This window comes from Lepisosteus platostomus, chromosome 4 (genome assembly GCF_059453375.1).
Source record: "Lepisosteus platostomus isolate fLepPlt1 chromosome 4, fLepPlt1.hap1, whole genome shotgun sequence".
NCBI lineage: Eukaryota > Metazoa > Chordata > Actinopteri > Semionotiformes > Lepisosteidae > Lepisosteus > Lepisosteus platostomus.
Genome location: NC_142614.1, coordinates 16,046,636 through 16,062,138, shown reverse-complemented (window position 1 = coordinate 16,062,138; position 15,503 = coordinate 16,046,636). Strand labels below are relative to the sequence as shown.

The window sequence follows — 15,503 nt, the reverse complement described above, 5'->3', positions numbered from 1 at the left end:
GAAATAAACATTTTCAACTTGCTGGACATTGGCCCTGGAAAACCGCAGTTGGCCTGGCCTGCTCTACATTGTCCTGTTGTGTCCTCTTGGGTAACAGGATGGCCAGCCGTACCTGGAGGACCTAGTTAAGGACATCGTCCAGTGGCTCACCTCCTCCTCGGGAATGAAACCTGACCGCAGCCTCCAGAACAATGGTCTTCTCAACACCCTCAGCCAGCACTACTTCCTTTTCCTGGGGTCGCTGTCCTCTCACCCCTATGGAGTCAAAATGCTTGAGAAATGCAGTGTCTTCCAGTGGTGAGTATACTGCTCAGCTCTGACTGTTCCAAAGCGCTCACAGCACTGGCTGTTAACCTTATCGACATCTCATTCATTTTATTGTGTATCCATACAACACAATATGACACTGGATAAAAGTCTGATGTTCTGTTGAAATAATCGCAGCTCCAGGCACTAGTCAAATTCCTTGGATGGCCAGTCATATTTAAAAAAGTTAAAAAGGTGATATTCAGTCATATCACATAAAGTTACTAAGCCATGTACAGCAAGAGCTTACTTAAATTAAATGACCAATAATTACCAAAGTGTCAGTAACCATTGTCACATTGCAAATAATGCATTGATGTAATGTTTATAACATAGTAATAATAATTAGAAATATTATCAATCCATGGATTTAATCCTGGATTTGAAATAGATTTCTGTAACGGAAATGGTTGATTTTTATTTTAAGTTAATCAAAAAAGTTTAAAAAAAGCTGGTAAAATAAAAAGGTCTTAACAGTGAATATAAAGGATTTATTTTCTTTTACTTAAGCAAACCTATTAACTACGGAAAGAGTCCTGTAACATCTAAAATATTAAATAATATTATAGGAATATACTATAGGAGACTCAGGAGCATAGTAATTTGCTTGCCCTTTTTCATGATCTGTTTTATACTGTGATAGTGGGGTTTTAGTGTGAGAAAATGAAAAGAAATGTTCACTTTTCAGTGTTTATCCCTTAATAGATTATCACAAAGATGTGATAGACTCTGAAGGGGTTTTGTTTTTTTCTTGCTGCAGTTTATAGCTTCATGCTGATTTGAGATAGCACTGTTATAAGGGAGTTTAATTTTGTAGCTGGCCTAACATATAATACAGCGCATGCACCAGAAGTTTAAAGTATACACATTTTCTTGTTTGAGAGTTTCATGGTTGCCACCTCTTTACTATTTGAGGACTAAGCAAAGTGCTTTCAAAATGTCTGCTTTTGCAATTTCTGCTCTCTCAGGGGAAGGGGAGCTATAATAGTCATTTTCTTATATAGTGATTTCTGTAAGTGGCATCAACATCATCTAACAAGAAAGCTAAGGCATCGATTGATGTACAGTAGCTCTCCCTCATAATATTGCCAGCTCATGGGCTCCGTTTGAGCCACAGGCTATCTTTGAAACCAGCCCACTCCGGTGACCCTTAACCTATTGTATGCTGTTGTGTGGTGAATTTCACTTGGATCAGCTAATGGCACAGACAAGAGACTATCAAATATTGACATGCTTGCATCCTTATCTGAAGCCAATGCTCTCAGTGAAATTTAAGTCAAATTAATCATTATGAGCATTTTTATTTACCCCTATTTAAAACAACTTTAATTGTGTTATGTATTTTCTTCACTGTGAATATAATCCCAGGAATGATGTTGTATATAGTTAGCCATTTTTTGATGCCTAAGGTATTTCTAATGCAGCACTTGAGGGAGTGTGAAGAATTGTTCAGTCCCTTCTTCAATCATAGAGTGTGCAGATTAGAAGACTAAATACAATGTCAACCACAGCCAATTGACTTGAATGGGGAAAAAAATTGCTAACTGCAACCTGACCATTATAAAAGCATTATAAATTGGCAGGAAAATTAATGAAACTCTAATGGGTGCTCCAGTACAGCACTGAATGAAGGAAATAGTTCAGCTCCTTGTGTAAAGAGAAAACCACATGAAAGCAACTCCCCGCTGGAAAATGAAATACACACATGAACGTTCGTGTTCATATTGCTTCGGTTTATTATGAAGCAAGGAAACTGTCCTATCTACCTGGCATCTTATTATTTAAGTGAACAGGTTTTTTACACATTTAATTTTTTTGGCCTTGCTTCTTATTTCATTGTATAATTTTTTTCTCTTTTTTTCACCTTCAGCCAAAATGTCAATAAATTCTCTTACAAATCTGGAGAATGGTTAAGCTTCAACCACTATGTCAAGTGTTGACTAATATTTTTATTTAACCAGATCAGCCGATTGAGAACAAATCATCATGTATAATGTTGATTTGGAGAATACACATTTATCCAGTAGGGCACCTACTCAAGAAATATGAGTTTCTTAAGGGTACAATAATATTGTCCCATCTGGGATTAAACCCTCCAGCCTGGAATCTTAAAATGTCTTAAAACTATAAATTAACATAAAAGCTAAGCATTACTTTTACGTTCAGTTTTTAAAAACAGTTTATATACTTTTTTTTCTTTCAAACAAACCAGGTAGCAGTGAGATTAATATAAGTGGGGCTCCCTTTTCACTCCAAAGAATGAAATATAAAAAGCTAGTAGCATGCTGGCTGACTACTTCATTGCGCTAAATTGATTTATTGCTCTGTACCAATAAAAACAGTATACTTTTTAAACTTTAAAAATGTGTCCCCCCATGTTTGTACTTGTATGTTTTTATTTAAAATTGGTTTAACTAGAGATGCCTCCTCAGACATGTAATTTCTGGGACCAGCGGTGTTGGGAGTGATGTGCAAGGTTTATTCCAAAGCTTTTTTTTAAAGAAACATACATGCAGTATTGGGGGTTCTCTAATCTTTGTCTGGGACTTGATTGAGAAGAAGAATATGGGTCCTAATGCTAATTTTAGCTTTAAAGGGCAACAGTAAAGACAGAATTAAAAAAATAGAAAAGATTGTGCCTGTGGATGTTATTTAGCCAACACACCTAGTATTAATGTGTAAACCATGATTTAAGACTTTTACTTTGTGTTCATGAAACATTTTGAATTAGTTACAGCTCTGAAACCAGACATTTCTTCTGGCAGGAATTTCAGACTAACGTTTTACTTACCACTAATTTTTCCTGTTTCAAGGCTTGTTACATAACCCTTCTGTTACAGTGTGTGGTTGACTGACCCTAAATTTACTCAACAAGAAGAGTCTGATGACTTGCTTTCTAAATTGTGGCTCACTTGCTGAAACTTGTTAATTTTTTTTGATAGACCTATTTATTGACCCAAAGCAACTAAGTACTCTTAAAGCCACTCTTAACTAGCTAACAGGCGTGGAATTACAGTTATCTTCAGGTACCAGGACAAAATCAGTGGTAGGGTATCTTTGACAGTAACTGCCAGTCGAAATACTGCCCTTCAGAACACAGTGACGGGTCTGCTTGCAGCTTTTCCTTGAGACCTAGGAAACATCTTGGCATTTATGATTTCGTATTGCTGCTATTAGCTTGTTTCTTCGTCTCTGTTCTCAGTTGAATTGCCGAAGCCCTAGTGGAAAAAAATCTTCAAAATGTACTTGTTTACCCACTAAAAAACATCTTTGAATTGTTACGGAATTTCTAGTCATTTTTCCGGCACCAAACTGACATGTTGATTAAAAAAAAATGCTGACAATGAAGTACTGCTTAACAATAACTGTCAAAAGTTAAAGCATCAGAGACCTCTGCCAGCAGCTCCAACTGGAGAAAAAATAACCTTCACCAGAACTGAATAATGGGATTCACTGAGGCTCCTCTTAAGGAAGATCATTCATCATTAAAGCTGAGAAGTTTTCAGTTATTTATCTGTTGTGGTCTATATACAGTTGCAAACAAACATTTGTGAACCCTTTGGAATTACCTGGATTTCTGCATTAATTACTCATAACAATGTGGTCTGATCTTCAACTAAGTCACAATAATAGACAAACACAATCTGCTTAAACTAATAACACACAAACAGTTGTACTTCTTCTTGTCAGTACTAAACACACCATTTAAACATTCACAGTCTAGGTTGGAAAACGTATGTGAACCTCTAGACTAATGTCTTCTCCAAAAGCTAATTGGAGTCAGGTGTACCAATCAATGAGATGAGATTGACACACAAAGGTTGGTTACTGACAGTGTCTGCTCTTCTTAAGAAAGAGCTGTTATTGTGAACCAAGCCCCAATCAAAAGAAATATTAGAGAACCTTAGAAGCAGAATTGTAGAGATGCATAAGGCTGGAAAAGGCTACAAAAGTATTTGGAGGAAATTCAGTACTGTTGCCACTCTCCCTAGGAGTGGGCATCCTGCAAAGATCACGGCAAGAGCGCAGTGTGCAATGCTGAAGGAGGTGAAAAAGAACACTAGAGTAACAGCAAAGGACCTGCAGAAATCTCTTGAACTTGCCAAAGTCTCTATCATGTGTCCACTATAAGAAAAACACCGAACAAAATTTATGTTAATGGAAGGACACCACGGAGGAAACCACTGCTCTACAAAAAAAACATTGCTGCACGTCTCACATTTGCAAAAGACCACCTGGATGTTCCACAACGCTTCTGGGACAATGTTCTGTGGACAGATGAGACAAAAGTTGAACTCTTAGAAAGAAATGTGCAATGCTATGTTTGGAGGAAAAATAGCACTGCACACCAACACCAAAACCTCATCCCACCCGTATAGCATGGTAGAGGGCGCATCATGGTTTGGAGCTGCCTTGCTGCCTCAGGGCCTGGACAGCTTGCTATCATAGAGGGAACAATGAATTCAAAATTGTATCAAGAAATATTACAGGAGAATGTCAGGGAAGCGGTCACCTGAAGCTTAATAGAAGTTGGGTGATTCAACAAGACAATGACCCGAAACACAGGAGTAAATCAACAACAGAATGGCTAAAACAGAAGAAAATTTCTGTTCTGGAATGGGCAAGTCAGAGTCCAGACCTCAACCCAATTGAGATGCTGTGGCATGACCTGAAGTGAGCTGTTCGCGCAAGGAATCCCAGAAATATCAATGAACTGAAAACAGTTTTGAAAGAAGCAATGGTCTAAAATTCCTCCTTAATGTTCTGCAAGCCTAATCAGCAGCTACAGGAAACATTTGGTGGAGGTTATTGCTGCTAAAGGAGGTTCTACCAGTTACTAAATACAATGGTTCCCATACTTTTTCCAGCCTGGACTGTGAATGTTTAAACGATGTGTTCAATATTGACATGAAGAAGTATGTTTGTTTGTGTGTTATTAGTTTAAGCAAATTGTGATTGTCTATAATTGTGACTTAGTTGAAGATCAGGCCACATTTTTATGAGTAATTAATGCAGATATCCAGGTGATTCCATAGTGTTCACAAACTTTTGCTTGCAACTGTAGTATTGATGATTTCCCTCTTTCATCTCTGCTAATTTTCTTTGTTTTCCCAGTCTACTAAATCTTTGTTCACTGAAGAACCAGGACCACTTATTAAAACTGACCGTTTCCACGTTGGACTACAGTCGTGATGGTCTGGCCAGGGTCATCCTGTCCAAAATCTTAACTGCAGCTACAGATGTAAGTATTATAGCTGGTGCTGTTATAAACTTGTTTCATAAGGAGTTCGCCGTCCTTATGCAGACTAAATAAGGAAGCTGCCAGTAAAACAATATCATAATACCAGGGGGCCCAACTCAGTTTTCAGGGGCTGCTTTTATGCAGGTTTTATAGCTCTTTCCAGCAGAAACTTTACCCAATCCAATTAAGCAAGTAATTGCATCAATTACGTGATTAAGGGCTTAGGAGGCAGCCAAACAAGAAACCTTTTGGCCCTCCTGGACTGATGTGGTGCTTCCCTCCTGCAATATTTCATGAATGTCACAAAGAGAAATAGTTGTGTCAAGTGTGAAGCTGTACAGAGTCAAAGCCAGATAATACAACCAAAGCCTTAGTTATGCTTTTAATTGTAAAACAGAGAAAGAAGATTGTAAAATACTGACAAACCCATTATCTCCCTCTTTATTTTTTAACCATGGCTAAGTGCGGCCTTTTGTTTCCCCCTTTGGTGTCAGTCTGCCCTTTGTATTTCCAAACTGTCTACCGCCAAGTAAAGTTCACATACTGGTACTTACCTATATAAGCTTTGCAAAATAAAGAATATACAGTGAAATTAAGTCAGTATTATGTGATTCTTAAATCTGAAGGTGAATATAACAGCATAGAAATAAAACTGTAGTGTTCTGGCTTTTGTGTTATAAACTGTTATGTGGGTGGCCTGATCTGCATTAGCATGAAGCATTGGCCTTGTTTTCAGGAAGTACTTCTACTTCAGTTCATTGCCATGATTCCCACATGTGACATTCAGGTTAGAAACGCGAAAGGGTGTCTTTCACTGAAGATTGTACTTTTCCATTCTTACTTGAAGTCCCACTTCAGCAGAGTCTACCAGTTCAGACTTGCACTGAGTCAGTCCTCACAGAAACAAGGTCTCCAAAGTGCCTCTAGCTTTGGTGAGAAACGGGTGCTTCAGGAGGTTGGTGTCCTTCTCATCCACGTTTGCATTACAGAGCTGCAGGCTGTATGCAACCAAGCACCTACGAGTTCTTCTGAGGGCCAACATCGAATTCTTCAGCAACTGGGGAATCGAGCTGCTGGTGACTCAGCTGCATGATAAGAACAAGACCATCTCGATGGAAGCTCTCGACATCCTGGATGAGGCCTGTGAGGACAAGGTAAGCTGCGTCCTTAGGCAGACTTAGGCAAAAAGAGAATAAGTTGTGACTAGGAGTTCCTCAAGGAGCAGGACCTGTTAGGCAGAGCACCAATGGGGTGAGATAGGCCTGAGATGGCAGGAATATCCTCGACTACCTCACTGTTGGGAAGAACTTCAATGTATGGGAGTCTGCTGTTGGCACCAGGGGCCTTGGGAGGGTGACATAGGGAGGAGGGCTATGAAACTTCATGAGTGGTCTTCACATCCCCATGCTGTCACTGGGATAGCAGCTTTGATAAAAGGCTGATTAACAGTGATGTCGTTGTTTCAAACAGGGGCAAAAAGAAAAGTAATTAAAAACAATTTTTTGATGCTTTTCAGCAACTGTAGTGCTTGTCATTATTGCAAGTCTGAGATCAATACAGTAGGTGGGAGTATGCATTTTTCCTGGCTGATTTTTTTGAGTAGAAGAACTAGGCTGCACTATTGGTATTTGTATTTGATTATAGTTGCTTTTTATTTTAGTTGTGTATATCTTGACATGTCTTGTGCTTCATTTTTTAGGCCAATCTTCATGCACTAATCCAGATGAAGCCAGCACTGTCCCATTTAGGAGATAAAGGACTGTTGCTTCTTCTACGGTAAGGGATGTAGGAGTGAGAACCACACAAGGATCTTGAGTGATCAGTGTTGTCTCTAGAGAGTGATTGAGATAATGGTCCAGTCTGCCCGCATATTCTCATCCAAACCCATTTGTAATTCAGATTCTGTATTTTGCATTTTCTCGATATTTAAATGTCCTTATTTCTCTTCCTGACACTTTAACACCTCAATAATTAAAGACAGAATTAGATTTCAAACTTTTAGAAATGTAAGTTTATTCATAAACATCTGGGTAAAGAATCTTTCAATATAATTAGTTTTAAGTCATTTTTTCTAATTAAATGGGTTGTTTTTGATATTTGTATTTTTAAAAATGTATTGATGTATATTGAATATTTTAATACGTGAGTTTAAAAATTGCTAATTGGACAGGTGGGTTAGTTTATCTGTCCATTCCTTCCAAAGGGGGGTTTCCATTCACTTGGAATGCCAGAAGCTCAGAAACTTTTGCCTAGATGAGATCTATGTCTAGCCAAATGTTCGATGTTTAGATTTTTGTTCTGCCGAAGACTTATGTCTGCAGAACAACCCATTTTGGAGAAGAGGGAGTATGCACTGTGCATCTGGGTTATTCTGCCTTTTTCCTCAATTTCTCGTAAGGAACAGCATCTCTGTAATCAGTGTGCATTTTTTTTCCTCCTTTTTGTAGTTCATTTTCCGTCCACAAGCACAACAGTATTACTAGCTAATTTGAAAACTGTGGGTAAAGGAATGCAGTATTTCAATTTGGCTTACAGTTATTCTGCAGAACTTACAGTCATATGAAAAGTAAATAAATATACATTGAAACGTGACCTATGACTATAATGCTAGCACTCTATATTATGCTTAGAGGGTGCATAGGTATGGCAGTACTCTGCAGTAATTAAAACTGAACTGTAATTTCAATTAGCAGTTTAATACAGTTGTAATTATTGTACTCTTAGCTGTCAGTATTCCATTTTTGTATGCAAGTTCATTGCGTCATCAATGTTTCTAAATAATCAGCTGGCATTTCAGCTTTCATGTAGTGGCCCATAGTATGCTATTTCTTTGTAGAAAGCAGCAGAGCCTGGAAAACCCTGGGCTGAATTCCATGTTGTGTGAATGACCAAATTTTTCATTCCATTTAATCCGGCTCTTTCTATTTGCTTTAGGTTTCTTTCCATTCCAAAGGGCTTTTCCTACCTAAATGAAAGGGGATATGTTACCAAACAGCTGGAGAAATGGCAGAAGGTAAGCAGTGGCACTGTGCCTGCCTTGCTTATCATAGACTCATAAGCTTTTACTGTGCTTTGCATTTGTTTCCTTATTTGACCTACAAGGGGTCATGAACACTGATGTTCTTGGTGAGAAGGAGCAACTCATCATTTATCAGGCAGCTCAGATGAGATGCACTGACGCTCATGATGGGAATGAGTAAATAATTTAAGAAACTCGGTGTGTTCATGAAGACTGACAGTTTTGGTGGGAATGATTAAGTAGTAGGTTACAAAGCAGCTCAGTAAGTTCATGAACATTCAGTTGACATTCTTGGTGGAAAAGAATAGTAATAAATTCTGATGATTCTTTAATGAACTCATTTTCTTATTTAAAGGTTTTTTCCTTTGGTGCTGGTGGTCTGTCATTGGATGCTAAGTTATTGTTAATGGGCTTTTTTATTTATGTTTTATCAAATTAAAGCAGCAGGTGATGCTGTTTCATCTTCATTGATGTCATTGCACTGCAAATTTGTGCTTAGTACCATTTTCCAGAAGACATAGTTTTCTTGAGTTGAGCCATACTATTTTTGCAGTCATCATGTTCGAAAGTTCAGTCTTAAAATTTTCATGAATGTGCAGATGTTACTTTCCCGAATGCTTAAGCTTAGTTCTCAGATGTCTACTCTCCTCAAGTACAAAGGGCTGTTGGGAACATAAATTTATTCTGAAATGTTTTTAAGGGGAATGTATTGGTAATGGTGTAGAAGTAGGATACTATAATGATTCGTCCAAACACAGGACTCTCACACAAAAATAGATAGCCTGGACAAAATGGACTAAGCATGAAGGTACCCAAATACTTACATTATACGTGCCCTTTAGTCTAGCACTGTACATGAAGTTAAGCTGGAAGCAGATAACTGCACAGAGGACTAATAAGTGTGTAGGAGATCCTTAGTCCATTTTGTCCAGGCTGCCTGTGTTTTGTGGAAGGCCTTTGTTGGGGGCAAATCATTGTAGTATATTACTAGGCACAGGCAACATCAGAAGCTGGTCCCTGATTCAACCCAGTGTCCTGCTGTGCATTTGCAACGTGTTTGGATGAGAGATGAAACTGAAGTCCTGCTATCAGAGATTTTAATTGTTGATTCATATCCCTTCAGGTCTGTTTTAGTCGCTTGTGGCCAAAGGATCTCCAAAAAGAATTATTACACGAAGATACACATTCCAAACACACGTTTCCAGTGTTTGGAAGGGTCGGCAATGTACAATGATCAGAGTTTCCGTTTCATTTGATCTTCTTTTCCCGCAGGAGTACAATTTGAAATATGTAGATCTGATTGAAGAGCAGCTGAACGAAGCACTCACTACATACCGCAAACCAGTCGATGGAGACAACTACGTAAGACGGAGCAACCAAAGGTGAAGCTAAAGTGTCTCAACCACTTCAGTCTTCTTGGCCTTTAAACTTTTCTTGAATTGGCTGAGTGAACTCCTACTTTGATTGCAACTGTCTCAGTCCATCAGTGGTATTTTGAAATGGCACTGCAGGAAGCAAATTTTGAATCATGGAACCTTACTGCTGTTTTGTTTTTTGAGCCAACATGCCATAGTTTTCTAGGAATTGTGAATTATTTGGCAAGTTTAATGTGGATGTCACACAGTGTAAATTTAATCTGTTTATCTATATTATCTGTTTAAAAATAATGATGGCAATGCATTGAATCATAGAAGCAGGTCGCTATTTGACAGTTTCATTTAGTGCTTGAGAGAAATGGGTGAGTTTCTCTTTGGACAGCAGCTGAATCAAACCTAGATTTTGTGGACTACACACTCCCTTGTATAAATAACAGCACCAGAGGCTGGATAATTGTTGCCCCATTTTGAATGGATTAGCATAACCTCACTGTGTTTTTGCCTTAAATGTTCTGTTTCCACATGGGCCTGCAAAACATAACATGAATATGATTGGGGAGTCTTTTATTTACATTTCTACCATTGAAAAGACATTCTTCTTTTTGTGTCTGTCCTCCAGAATGTTCTGCCTACTGATGAAAAGTAGGATGCTTGTGTATTCTGTCATTAACTGCTCTTTTAAATAGCTGTGTTCAATATTGCAGGTTACAGAGGCCAAATGTCTACCTTCCTGTACACTTGTACGGTCAGCTGGTCCATGACAAAACAGGCTGCCATCTGCTTGAGGCTCAGGTACTTGCTGAAGAGGGGGGAGCAGATTAACCTTTGAACCTTTGACTGGAGCTATGCCAGGCATTTGTAGTGCTCTGCGCACCTCACAGCAATGTTATTTGACCTAAACAGGTTTATGTCGTGGCTCTCTTGATAGAAACATGAGGAGCTTTTTTAAAATCTCTGAAGATATAGACACCACAGGCTTTTGCTGTTTGCTAATAACATGCATGCTCAAAATCAGGAATCATAAGAAATCTTTGGACATTGCAGAATTCAGCTTCTAAGGAAATTCATGAAAACTATTGTTTTTATTTTGGTTCTGTTTTGTTTCTGGCCTTAGTTACATTCTGTCTGCAGTAGATAAATAAGGAACAGAACTCCTGGAAAATATTTCATTTTGGTTGTGTGACTGTGCACTAGGCATAGTTGTAGTCACATAGCTCTGTGGGGTTTCCTTTTATTTTAGACACAGAACCTCTCGATCAGTCTTTGTGGAGTGCTCATGCAACCCATGGGCTTATCACAAGACAATGAGACGTTGCCCGTGATGAACTGAGACAAGTTTTTAGTAAATCTGGAGCTTCTGTACCTGCTTTGCAGACCAGAGGAGAGAGAAGACAGTTGGACATGTCTGATGACATTGTTTTGAAGAATTGCTGCTGCAGAATGTTCTGTTTAATACACTGCGACTGGAGCAAGTGTAAAAGTACTTACTTGCATGTCAAACACAAGAGCTGTGAATGAGTTACAGGGGAAACAAGAAATTACTCAAACCAAGTCTTCTAAACAGTGTCAGTGAGGGAGACAGTGTCTCTGTTCTGCTTAACTTGAAAGTCTTCTGCTTTTTGTTCATCCAGTTTGGTTACATTAAACAAATAAGGTTTTCATTCAAGGAAAGGGTGAGCTATGTCATCAGTGGTTTAAAGACCCTGCGTGTTCAACATGTGAGGGCCTGTGTGAGGGCACACACACTTTCTAGGCCTGGGAGATGGGAAATATGTCAAACACACAATGGTCAGTCCTCCTGAGATGCAACAGAAGACCCTGCTGACTTTAAAGACAAGAGCTAGACCCCCCTCACATGCCTCCTCTACATTCAAGCTAACTGACAAGAGAAACCAGTAAAGAGGAAAATACTGAAGTCTTTAATGTCTAACTGGTACTGCAGCGTGTCTGTCGTGTGGCGACCTTGTCGGGTGCCCTTCACATCAACCTCGAAGATCATTTTGTAAAAACCCAGGCACTATTTGTACAATGAGGAAGTTCCTGCTACCTTGAAATATATTTTAGATATTTCTCAGAAACCTCTGTACAAAGATGGCCGTGATTTAACCATTTGACATTTTTCCCTTTTATTCGCCTCTGTGCCCCAGGTGTTTTAGAAAAGTTCCCTGTGGCCTTGGCTGGGCAGTTGGTGTTGATGTTTATCCAAAGTTTCTTTTCTCTTTTCTTCCTTTGCTGTTCTCAGAGTATCGTGCCAGACCTGAGTTACACTGTGCGATCTCCCATGCTGGACAAATGGGAAGGCGTGAAGCATCTCAAAGCAGCGCTTTGGGCCTTGGTAACACTCTTCACCCTGTTATGCTTAAAAAGTGAATAGTGATGAATGATAGGGTGTCTCTGGTTTAATGTGCTAGAAATTAAGTGTTTGGTGCATTTGGCAAGGGAAAAACAGCCTTGGTTTGACAGTCGCATTTAAGATAGAAACACCTGTTGTCTTGATCTGGGCAGACAAATTATAGTCAGTCCTGTATCCTCAGATCTACCATTTACTTTTCATACGTATATAGAGCATCAGTCGTACTGCAGTAACCCACGTTGTGATCCCGGTTTTAAGACTGAGTAATTTTACATCCCTAAATAAAATATAACAATGCAAAGTCAATAGATATTCACTCCGTGATTACCTTCAGTGACTGTAAATATTTATATGATGATTTTTTTCCCAACATTGATCTTTTTTGTCGTTACTAATTGCTGATCTGAGCCTGTTTGTTTTCAGGGTAACATTGGCACTTCAAACTGGGGTCTAAATCTCCTTCAGGAGGAGAACGTCGTGCCAGACATTATAGCCCTGGCACAGAACTGTGAAGTTCTCTCCATCCGAGGGTAAGGGACGGAACAAGCAGGCAGTTTTGCAGACAATGTATTTGTTCATAACAAAATGTTACTCTGTGGAGGGGAGGCACTTATTTCTGTAAAGGGTTTTGGGAAACTGGAACAAGCCACCCAGCCATGCTATCAAAGCTGATACCTTAGCTTCTTTTATGAAACAGCCTGATAAAAAATGAGAATTAATAAACCTGGTTGGCTGTTGCTTGGGAACTGTAGGTTTAATTAGAGTACAGTCCTTCTGAATCAGAATTCACAGACTACCTCTGAACCTGGGTTTGACTCTTACTCCATTAATGTTTACCAATCGTAAAATACCCAGTGCACGTAAGGACAGTACACTGTAGTTCTTTTACACCAGTGATTTGCCATCATAGTACACAGGAATTATTTTGTCTATTAGTTACCTGTATTTGTCTTCCTACTGTTTAAGTAAGCAAGATTTTTCATCCTGCTGCCTTGATGACCTGAACGTTAATCAACTCAGTAATTGACCAGCTGAAGCCTCTGGGAGTCTGTGGTGGTTTGTACCCTGCACTGAAGGAAGCTGTGTTATTACCTGTCATACACAGGCAGAATGATTGAAATATTTATGATGATGGTGATCTTGATTGGCTGTTTTGTGCCCTCTTCTCCTAGAACCTGCCTGTACGTCCTAGGCCTGATGGCCAAGACCAAGCAGGGCTGTGACATCCTGAGGCAGCACAGGTGGGACGCTGTGCGGCACAGCCGCAGGCAGCTGTGGCCAGTGGTTCCCGACGACGTGGAGACGCTCTGCAGCGAGCTGCCCTCTGTGCCCAGCACGCTCAGCCTCAACTCGGAGTCCACCAGCTCTCGGCACAACAGCGAGAGCGAGTCCACACAGCCCAGTGAGCATCCTTCACCACCTCCTGATGGCCATGCCTTATTGTTAGACAACTGGAAAGTCTTACTGGCAAATAATTAGTCTCGTAAAGCCATTCAGAGATCAACTATCGGTCTCCAGGGTCAGGGTTATAAGTCCCAGCTTATGTTCCAGCATAGCACTGTTAAAAAGCTTATCACTACCCTCTTGTTTTATTTATGTTTATTGTGTTCGCTTCATTATTTCAGTAGTTTTGTGAAAAGATTTTAAAGTAGGTTACAGAGTAGCTGTTTATCTTCACGTTGATCAATTTTCTTTTGCCCATCTAAAGGGAACATAAGAATGGCGGCATTTTCAAGTAAAGCTTGGAACAGTATTTACTCATAAAACTGTTCCTCTTTAAAGTTTTATTCCTCTTCTGTGCTTTAAAACGGACTGCGTTTTGCGGAACCAAACATTGTGTTTATTGCGCAAAGCCCATCTATAGTGTTATTTTGACGTTGTCTTCTGTTTTTACATGACATCATGTCTTTTTTTGCATTAAGTTGTAGAAACATGGCATTAATTCATGACAGACAGTAAAAAAAATAACTTCTCTGATTTCTTACAATGTTTAAGGTTTTGACCTTGTGTTCCTTCTATCTTCAGTTGGTTCATTTTGACCGATACCCACACTGGCAGCAATGATTATTAGTATTTTTGAAGGTGGTGCTTGTCATTTCAGGTATGTACATTCTGGATGATGACCGCTGTGACGGGACCGGCGAGGACGAGGACCAGCCTCTCTTCATGCGCCCCAAAACGCTGAAGGACCGCAGCCGCTTGACCATCCTGGCCTCCAGCCGCTTCGTCAGGAACCGCTTCATCAACTCTCTCACCCTGCCCAGCAAGAAGCTGCGCAGCAGCAGCGACCCCAAGGGAGGGAAGACACCCACAGAGCCCAAGCCGGGCCTAAGGCGCAACCGCACTGTCACCGAGCCCTCCAGCTACTCGCAGGGCGACGTGTTCACACCCGTGTTCAACGGGAACCGGTTCTCTAAAAGCCCCACGGTGAGCCTGGAGACGTCCTTTGTGGGAAGCAAGGCCTCGGAGGACCAGGGCAGCACGCCCAGCATTGGGGAGCCGGAGCTGAAGCTGCCCCGGGTACTAGGAGGGGGCGGCGAGAACCACCGGGAACACGCCAGCCGGGAAAGGTTGGTGGGGGACGGCACGGCCGGAGCGCAGTTCAAGAGCCGCAGCCAGAGCTTCAACACGGACACCACCACTAGCGGCATCAGCTCCATGAGCTCCAGCCCCTCCCGGGAGACAGTGAGCGGGGTGGAGAGCGGCACCATTGACACTGACTGTGTGAGCCTCAACACGGTGGTGAGCACCAAGACTGTCAAAACTCTCCACTCCCTCACGCCGCAAGCCAACCACCTGCCCCTCTCCAAGTCCAACTCCGTCTCCCTGGTGCCCCCCGGCTCCTCGCACACCCTCCCGCGCCGGGCCCAGTCACTCAAGGCGACCTCGGTCACCACCATCAAGAGCCTTGCTGACTACAATTTCATGTACACCAGCCCCAGGGATGCCTTTGGCTACGCCACCCTCAAGCGGCTCCAGCAGCAGAGGATCCACCCCTCTCTTTCCCACTCCGAGGCGCTGGCGTCTCCGGCCAAGGACGTGCTCTTCACTGACACCATCACCATGAAGACCCGTAGCCTGGACTCCAGACTCACCCCCCGACGGTAGGTTGCTGCCTTCTCACGATGAGCAGTGCTGCTTAACTGCGCTGCTCCACGGGTCTCCTGCCCTAGAGCAAGATCTCTGGTTATGCCTTGTCATTGTCAC

The 15,503-nt window shown here is 40.9% G+C and overlaps 1 protein-coding gene across 2 annotated transcripts in view; it reads left to right on the top strand.

Annotated features, from left to right (window-relative positions):
- The window catches only part of rictora (RPTOR independent companion of MTOR, complex 2 a), a 79,959-nt gene that overhangs the window by 53,823 nt on the left and 10,633 nt on the right, over positions 1–15,503 (top strand). For both annotated transcript variants that reach the window (XM_088628727.1, XM_088628726.1), the window contains exons 21-31: positions 98–297; positions 5,422–5,548; positions 6,538–6,702; positions 7,248–7,324; positions 8,483–8,561; positions 9,840–9,949; positions 10,648–10,735; positions 12,186–12,278; positions 12,720–12,826; positions 13,469–13,698; positions 14,398–15,400. In XM_088628727.1, the coding sequence (XP_088484853.1) occupies positions 98–297; positions 5,422–5,548; positions 6,538–6,702; positions 7,248–7,324; positions 8,483–8,561; positions 9,840–9,949; positions 10,648–10,735; positions 12,186–12,278; positions 12,720–12,826; positions 13,469–13,698; positions 14,398–15,400 (2,279 nt within the window). The remainder of the gene's footprint in view (positions 1–97; positions 298–5,421; positions 5,549–6,537; positions 6,703–7,247; positions 7,325–8,482; positions 8,562–9,839; positions 9,950–10,647; positions 10,736–12,185; positions 12,279–12,719; positions 12,827–13,468; positions 13,699–14,397; positions 15,401–15,503) is intronic.